This window comes from Planococcus citri, chromosome 3, assembly GCF_950023065.1.
Source record: "Planococcus citri chromosome 3, ihPlaCitr1.1, whole genome shotgun sequence".
Classification (NCBI taxonomy): Eukaryota; Metazoa; Arthropoda; class Insecta; order Hemiptera; family Pseudococcidae; genus Planococcus; species Planococcus citri.
This window is the reverse complement of record NC_088679.1, coordinates 79,071,195-79,079,810: the sequence shown is the minus strand read 5'-3', so window position 1 is coordinate 79,079,810 and position 8,616 is coordinate 79,071,195. Positions and strand designations below refer to the sequence as shown.

Below are 8,616 nucleotides of genomic sequence, written 5' to 3'. Positions count from 1 at the left end.
AATTTTTTACGAGTTTTTTTCGATGGTCTGGTAAAGTAACCATTTTTACAATCTCAAAAATTGAGAAAAAAATCTTCTTTATAACAAACCAATTCTTAAAATGGGATCTAAATACACCTGAGGGGAGTGGGGCAGGGGACACAAGGGTTCACAATTTTCATCAATATCTAAAAAAAAATTATAAAACCAAGTAGCGTGTTAATTGCTACTAATTTGATGACGCCGAGTTCGAATATTTACTAATATTTTTGATATCGATGCATAATTAATCGATAATTCAGTCGTAATTTGACTTTTTCTACCGTGATCTCTCCTTCAATATAATTACGTATGGTAGAAAACATGAAATAGGTAACGCAAATTTTACACAATCATATATTGAGAACTTTCACAAAAATATCTAATAAAATTTGGTACACATATTCAACATAAAAATATTAATATTCAGAAATCAGATACATAAATAAAACATCATAAAAAACAATCTAGTTCGCCTCAAAAATTCAGATACAATTTCGCAGTTCTTTCCGAGTTCGATAACGCGATCGCAGTTTGTATTTTCTGCTTCATTCTTTCCATGGAATTCTTCGAGCTCTCTGTAACAAAAAATCATCGACCAAAAGAAAAATTACAACTATTCATCGTTTCAAGTACGTACTAAAAATGCTCTATTTTATGTAACTTACGTTCATTGGTTTCAGTAAAGAAATGAGTGATTGGATTTTTCATCTGAATAGGTACACAGAACTGAGACCCGTAGCTTCTCTTGAGTTTAAGCAAATTAACAATTTCGGTGCAGTGGTTACTCGTAAGATTAGCTAAATGTAATCAAAACGTTGGAAACGTTACAACAAGGAATACCTTATTTTAGAAATTGCAAGAGCTAAAAAATATGTACGTACTGTTTTTAGCTTTGAGATTAATCGGTTGTTCGGATTTGGCGGTATTGATAGTCTCGTTCAATTGATTTTTCAGCGCTTCGAAACGATCCACTCGTTTGGCTGAATTAGTCGAAATATCGCTTATTGTACGACATATTGCTAAATGTTTCGGCGACAAATTCAAAGCGAGGAATCTTTGCATATGGATTGCGAGTATGAGTCGACCATAGTGTAGGAAATATTTCAAACTAATATGGTAATCTGTCGTTATTAAAGTGGTATTTTTCGCTATCAGATTCGTCAATAAAACCTGCCATAAAAATAGACCATTAATAAATCATGTAGAAGACTCGAAGTACCTAATAGTTCTCTGGGTACTTAGTACTTACGTTAACTGGTACATCGATAGCTTTAGAAATATTTTCATTAGCAGCTAAATTGTCGACAGCTTTAATAGCTGATGACCCTGTAGTGGTCTTCTTTTTTAAATTTATTAAAAATAATAGGTAATCTTGTTTCTTCAGAATACGTTGAACTTCTGACTTGAGCTTATCGTGATGACGTTTCAATTGGAAAAGTTCGCGTTCAATTTCTGTAAAGATTAAAACTTAAGAAGACGGATGATACGAGTATGGATTCGAAAAGTACACGAAATTACCGGCGAATAGTCGTTCGATTGCAGCATCATCTAAACTTGATTTATCATCTTCGGTGAATAACAAATGTTTCTTGTTTTGGAATGTTTTCAACGCTGCGATCAAATCAGACTCTAGATTTCTAAAAAAAAAATCAATCATTTAAATTCTACATTACTATAGATTCAATAAAATTACTGAACTATTTTACTTACTTGGTTCGACTAGCGCAATTCTCTTTGAAACTCAGATACCCGCTCTGATTTTGTTCTTCTTCGTGCATCAACATGAAAATCATGTTGTTTAAAAGAGCCAGATTTTCTTCGTAATTAACATTAACGTTGGGTTTTTCAAGAAGAAGTTCTCCTACGATAATTTCAAAACACGAATCGATGATTTGAAAACACTTTAATCGTCTAAAAAATCGCACTAATACTCACCAAATTTCCGATAAATCACTATTTTAGTAACGTACGTGGTGAAATTGAATACAAATTTGACATATTTCTCGCCATCGGCTTTATTCAGTAACGAAGGTAAGAGTTTCGGTACTTCGAAGTCACTACATTCCTGAATGAAACAAAATTATAACTTTCAACTGTACGAATCAGACCAACCAGGGATGAATGAAACTCACTTTCTTGATGAATTCTATCACAGCGTTACGAAATTTGAAACTATCGGATGAAAACGAAACCGGCCAGGGTACATTTTTACGACAATATTCTGGGTTAATGATCGACATGATCGAGTAGAAAACAGACTGCATTCCTTTGGTGTTTGGTTTTTTGAACATTCCCTTGAAAATGAAAACGTCCAGAAATGAAATGTTTTCGTTCGTCGATCAATTACGTAATTAATCGAGTAACCAACTTACTTTTTGAAGTTTCCCATCCATGTCCAGATTCGGAAACACTTTGGTCAGAAGGAGTAGATTTTGATGAATTGCAGTGTGATAAATTTCCATTTTGACGAAATATTCTTATCAAAGGTGTCTTCGGAAGAGGATTTGGAAAGCTGAACGAAATCGATAAATAACTCGGAATGATTGACGAAGTATGTTTGCGTGGGTTATTTTCACTAAAAACGACCAATTTCGAGTATTTCTATACAACTAAACGTCTAATTAAACCTAAAATGATTCATTTTTGACGAATTTTCACAATTTTTTTCATTATTTTGCAATTTGCAATGTTGTTATTTTTTTGTTTGGCGGTTTATTTTTTTTTTTAAATTTTGGTGATTTTTTTTGGCATTCAGGTGTGAAAATTCAGCCAACATTGTAATTCTAAACGGTACGTTCCGTTACGTTGCGTTATTTTAGGCGTTGTCACGCGTCACGTTCACAAAAATTTCGAATCTTTCGTTCTTTATTTCGGATTTTTGTTCGTTCGTTCGTTCGAGTCGTTCATTTTTTTGTAAATAAATAAAAAATAAATTTTTTTATCTTATCAAATTGAGTTCAAATTCAAAATTAATTACAAAAATTAATTTCAGAGCTTGAACTTGAAGTTCTGATCCGAATTTAATACAGATGCTACCTCATACTTCAAATGAAATCATTTTCTTTGCCCAAAGTTCCATTCCATTGATGCAAACTTTGTAAAATGACAGATGATCAAGGAATTTTCATCACGTTGATCTCTCAATCGTAATTTCTTGACAAGATTCGGCTTTAACACGATCACCGCAGGTAAAACCAGATCCTTCTTTGCAATTAGATAGTTAAACAACATAACTATTTCATCCTCTTTAGATCTGTTCATTTTTTGCATCGTTTTAATTCGATTAAACTTCTACTTTTTAGCGTGATCTTTTTACAACGTTAAAATACCACAGAAACGAGCAGTTAACATGTTGAAAAACAGTTCTAGCCGTCGTCAAAACTGGCCCATCATGTTGAAAAATGGTACTAACCCTCGTCAAACCCGTCCCACGGAACACTTCGTTTGCGACAAATGTAATTTGCAATTTGACAAGAAGAACGAAATAATTCGACATCTAAAATCGATATGCTGCAAGGACTATTATTTAAAATCGAAGAAAACCGGATCAACGAGAACCAGACGTAAAAACAAATCGCAAGATTACGAAGAAATTCTAGTCGACGATGGGCAAAAATTAAACTGTGATATTCGTAGAAAATATAAAGTTCGTTCGTTAATTTCTGTATTATCTCTTCAGCTCGTATCGTTGAAAACTTGACGATGTATTTTAATTTACAGGAGATCAGCAAGTGCTCGGTTTGCGGAACCTCGTTCTCCAGTAAGAAGAACCTGAGTAAACATATGATAGCGATACATCAAGTACTCGATCCTAATATTCCACTCGAAGAACGCAAACCAAAAGTACGATTTGATTCGTTCGCAATGTTTTCCAGTGATAATATTATCGATATCGTTTTGAATTACAGATTGGTCATCGATGTTCACTCTGTGAGAAAGTATTTTCGCTGCGAAAAAACTTATATCAGCATTATCGAAAAGTACACGGGAAGACGAACGTTGGTAGAAAAGCATCTCCTCCTAGCGAAACGATTAAATTGATTTGCGACGCTTGCGGTGTTGGATTCAGCGAGAAGAAAAGTTTAATGAGACATCTACGTACGAAGCATTTAGTTAAATTAGATCGCGAAAAGAAAACCGTCGCTGTATGCGAACATTGTTCTTCGACATTCGCTCATAAAAAAAGCTTGTACAAACATAAGAGAAAATTTCACGGAGCCGGGTACATAAAATTCTTCAAAGAGTATTCGACTCCTCGTGACGATAGTTTTATAAAATATAGGCCCAAAAGCAAGAATCCGGGAAACGTTGAAGATTACGCTTGTTTAAAGGTAAACGATCACGAAGATATTAGTACGAGAATGTAAATTCGTGTTCTAATTTTCCCACTTTTTCAATAGGAAATTCTACCAGAACAATACGATTACAAACTAACGCAATTTTGCTGGCTGCAACGAGAACAAGATAACAAATTTTCATCGAACTGGTTCAAAGCTAAATTAAACTTCACTTGTCAGAATAAAGAAGACGTCAAAAAATGGACAGAAGTTTACGAAATGCGAAACAAATTATGTTTAAGGGTGCTTAGCTTTCCTCGACCGAGAACTCCGGGTGTTCTCTACAAAGTACGTAAACGTATAGAAATTCGATCAAACCACGTCTTAATTTCATCTAATCTTGTATCTATTTCTGCTCAGGGTCGTTTTCGATGCCACCACAATACAATGCCTAAAAAAGGAGCTAAACCGAACGCCAAACACACCGCATGTTCAGCCGTCCTATCCATCACCTTATTAGAAACATCGGCTGTAAAACAAGACTGCGAGAACTCTCCGGCGCCATCTTTGAAAGCTTTAATTTTCATGAAAAACACCCACAATCATCCCGTAGGTGATCCGGCTTCTCTACGGTATCGTAAACCAATCACTCAAGTGAAAGAGAAATTCCTCAAGTATTTCGAAGAAAATAAAACCGTTCCTCAAGCGTTGGCTGCCCATAAAGCAGATCTGCAGGCAGAATACGATGCTGAGAAATTTTCCAACGTAGTGAAAGATCGAGCTTTTATGCCAGATGCTCGTTGGGCTTACGGATTATATTACAGCTATTATAAAAAAAAGAATTGCGATCCGACCAAAGATTCGGTTGAAATCAGTTCCTCGCAACCTTCCTCTACCACAAATCCTGTCAGCGTTACATCGCAATCTGCCCTCAAAACCGAAACATCGCCTCGTAAAAATTTAATGGATAAGTTGAACAATGTTTTTCAACAAATACTCCAACGATGCGAATCGTCACCGGCTCATTTTCAATTCTCGGTACAAAATTTCATTTCATCTTACGAGAATAACTGTGGCACTGATGCTCAGTTATCAAACGCGCTCCATTCGTTCGCCAGACCTGAGACAACTACCGTTCAACCTTTCAAGAATAAAGTACCTTACGTCAAGACTATCGTCAATGCGCCAGAATTGGCCAATTTTAACGTAGTAGACGATTCAGTTCTGGCTTCGTCATCGTCGTCTATATCCAGCGCCAGCGTAGTCAGTCCTATATTTAAATATGCTACTTTTTCAACGACTTGTACCAGAGCCATCAGACAACCCCAGACGATACCCTCGGTAGCCAGAACCGGCGTATTGATGCATGAAAGAGATATTATATTACCTCAAAGCAATACGTACATGATGCAGTCTGCTGCGGCTACCAATACCGCCGATTTATTCGAGACTCGACCTTTGTACGCGATCGAAACTACAGATAAATACGATGATTGTATTTTATATCCTATTGAAAATCGACAGAATATTACCAATTGTTGGACCATGTCTTCTGATTACGCCATGTTTTAAATTACACAATTTTATTTAAATAAAGATGATATGTTTTACACAATATTTCTTCATCAAGTCAATTTGTAGGTTAATTTTATGTCAATTCGACCTCGATTTCGAAGTCAAAATCAACAATAGTTTGTCTAGAGTTCCTTTGAAGGAAGGGTGATGGGGGAGGGGGAGAGATTTTGGTCATATTTAAGGGTTCGGGGGGGGGGGGTAATTTAAATGGACTGAAACAAAGAATAAAAAAAATATTTCAACTAAAATGTTCATTAAAACATTTTTTTAAATTCTTTTTTCAATTTTCAAGTGGTTTCAAATCTGGTCTAAAATCAGTAGTCCGGCATATGACAATAGGAGTAATTGCACCCCCCCCCCCGCCGATCCACCGAGACAACTTTTTTCTTAAAGAAGACATCCTAAGGAACATTTTAAAGCAAACTTACCCAAAAAAAAGTTGGCCTTATTTACAAAATGGCGGCCATTTTGATTAACAGGTCAGCCGAAATCGCAGATTTGGCGTTTTAACATAGGACTTGCACGAACATTTTCAAACTTTACAAAGGTAGATCGAAAGATCATGCAAAAATTCATCACCTGTCAAAATTTCGAGTGCTAAAGTGCGTTCTTCGATTTTTGGTGAATTTTTGAAAATCGAATTTAGGCCAAAAATGAGGGGAAAAATCAAAATTTTACCAAATTGACCAAGAAAGCTGAAATTTGGGATATACCCTATTTTCGACATGCCAAATCGATTGGAAACGGTTTCAACCCGTTTCAAGCAGTTCTGAAGCCTCCAGCAGATTTTTGAAACTCGAAATTCCCACAACATTCCATCAAATTTGAGTAGTAAAGCTGAAATTTATTCTAAAAACTGATTTCAATACGCTACGAAGTACTGCAGGTGAATTTCAAGTCGTTTTGGATCCTCCAGCGACTTTTTGAAAATTCCTGAAGCCTCCAGCAGATTTTTGAAACTTTAAATTTTCACAAAATTTCATCAAATGGGGATGGAAAGCTGAAATTTACTCTACACTCAAATTTTAATACCCTCTGAAAATGACTTCTGGTAGATTTCAAGTCATTTTAGAGCATCCAACGACTTTTCTGAAAATTACTGGAGCCTCCAGTAGATTTTTGAAACTTTAAATTTCCCCAAAATGTCATCAAACTAAGATGGAGAGTCGAAATTCATTCTGCAAACTAATTTCAATACGCTACGAAGTTGACTGCTGGTGAATTTCAAGTCGTTTTGGAGCCTCCAGCAACTTTTTGAAAGGTTGTAGTTTTTTAGGAAAATTGAAATTTTCTAAAAGTAGCTGGAAGCTTCAAAACCATTTGAAACCACCATGTAGTCTGCGAAGTAAATTTCAGCTTTCCATCTCCATTTGATGAAATTTTATGAAAATTTAAAGTTTCAAAAATCTTCTGGAGGCTCCAGTAATTTTCAAAAATTCGCTGGAGGCTTTAAAATGACTTGAACCCACTTAAAGTCGTCTTCAGAGGATGTGAAAATTGGAGTGTAGAGTAAATTTCAGCTTTCCATCTCCATTTCATGAAATTTTGTGAAAATTTAAAGTTTCAAAAATCTTCTGGAGGCTCCAGTAATTTTCAAAAATTCGCTGGAAGCTTTAAAATGACTTGAACCCACCTAAAGTCGTATTCAGAGGATGTGAAAATTGGAGTGTAGAGTAAATTTCAGCTTTCCATCTCCATTTCATGAAATTTTGTGAAAATTCAAAGTTTCAAAAATCTGCTGGAGGCTCCAGTAATTTTCAAAAAAGTCGTTGGAGGCTCTAAAATGACTTGAACCCACCTAAAGTCGTCTTCAGAGGATGTGAAAATTGGAGTTTAGAGTAAATTTCAGCTTTCCATCTCCATTTGATGAAATTTTGTGAAAATTTAAAGTTTCAAAAATCTTCTGGAGGCTCCAGTAATTTTCAAAAATTCGCTGGAGGCTTTAAAATGACTTGAACCCACCTAAAGTCGTCTTCAGAGGATGTGAAAATTGGAGTGTAGAGTAAATTTCAGCTTTCCGTCTCCATTTGATGAAATTTTGTGAAAATTCAAAGTTTCAAAAATCTGCTGGAGGCTCTAGTAATTTTCGAAAATTTTCTGGAGGGTCTAAAATGACTTGAACCCACCTGAAGTCGTTTTCAGAGGGTGTTAAAATTGGAGTGTAGAGTAAATTTCAGCTTTCCATCTCCATTTCATGAAATTTTGTGAAAATTTAAAGTTTCAAAAATCTTCTGGAGGCTCCAGTAATTTTCAAAAATTCGCTGGAAGCTTTAAAATGACTTGAACCCACCTAAAGTCGTCTTCAGAGGATGTGAAAATTGGAGTGTAGAGTAAATTTCAGCTTTCCATCTCCATTTCATGAAATTTTGTGAAAATTCAAAGTTTCAAAAATCTGCTGGAGGCTCCAGTAATTTTCAAAAAAGTCGTTGGAGGCTCTAAAATGACTTGAACCCACCTAAAGTCGTCTTCAGAGGATGTGAAAATTGGAGTGTAGAGTAAATTTCAGCTTTCCATCTCCATTTGATGAAATTTTGTGAAAATTTAAAGTTTCAAAAATCTGCTGGAGGCTCCAGTAATTTTCAAAAAAGTCGCTGGAGGCTCTAAAATGACTTGAACCCACCTGAAGTCGTTTTCAGAGGGTGTTAAAATTGGAGTGTAGAGTAAATTTCAGCTTTCCATCTCCATTTCATGAAATTTTGTGAAAATTTAAAGTTTCAAAAATCTGCTGGAGGATCCAAAACGA

General features: G+C 35.4%; 2 protein-coding genes across 2 annotated transcripts; one reads left to right on the top strand and one right to left on the bottom strand.

The window, feature by feature from the left end:
• Positions 1-361: 361 nt before the first annotated feature.
• Positions 362-2,741, bottom strand: LOC135839564 (uncharacterized). The gene is made up of 9 exons (XM_065355649.1): positions 2,394-2,741; positions 2,154-2,315; positions 1,957-2,086; positions 1,732-1,882; positions 1,540-1,658; positions 1,271-1,473; positions 903-1,191; positions 687-818; positions 362-596 (listed from the first exon to the last, which is right to left on the bottom strand). The coding sequence occupies exons 1-9, from the start codon at positions 2,481-2,483 to the stop codon at positions 496-498; spliced, it is 1,377 nt and encodes a 458-aa protein (XP_065211721.1). The 5' UTR covers positions 2,484-2,741; the 3' UTR covers positions 362-495.
• A 210-nt stretch (positions 2,742-2,951) lies between these two features.
• On the top strand, positions 2,952-5,915 carry LOC135839563 (uncharacterized). Its single transcript, XM_065355648.1, has 6 exons — positions 2,952-3,209; positions 3,324-3,667; positions 3,742-3,864; positions 3,930-4,352; positions 4,422-4,646; positions 4,719-5,915. Exons 2-6 carry the CDS (start codon positions 3,371-3,373, stop codon positions 5,868-5,870), a joined length of 2,220 nt encoding a protein of 739 aa, XP_065211720.1. The 5' UTR covers positions 2,952-3,209; positions 3,324-3,370; the 3' UTR covers positions 5,871-5,915.
• Positions 5,916-8,616: the final 2,701 nt, after the last annotated feature.

Excerpts from the sequence above, each read along its gene's own strand:
- LOC135839564 (XM_065355649.1), bottom strand. The coding sequence starts at position 2,483 with ATGGAAATTTATCACACTGCAATTCATCAAAATCTACTCCTTCTGACC. Across the intron at positions 1,883-1,956 it reads AGTGATTTATCGGAAATTTG|GAGAACTTCTTCTTGAAAAA; the intron begins GTGAGTATTAGT and ends AAATTATCGTAG. Across the intron at positions 597-686 it reads CTTTACTGAAACCAATGAAC|AGAGCTCGAAGAATTCCATG; the intron begins GTAAGTTACATA and ends TTTTTGTTACAG.
- LOC135839563 (XM_065355648.1), top strand. The coding sequence starts at position 3,371 with ATGTTGAAAAACAGTTCTAGCCGTCGTCAAAACTGGCCCATCATGTTG. Across the intron at positions 3,865-3,929 it reads TCGAAGAACGCAAACCAAAA|ATTGGTCATCGATGTTCACT; the intron begins GTACGATTTGAT and ends TTTGAATTACAG. Across the intron at positions 4,647-4,718 it reads CTCCGGGTGTTCTCTACAAA|GGTCGTTTTCGATGCCACCA; the intron begins GTACGTAAACGT and ends ATTTCTGCTCAG.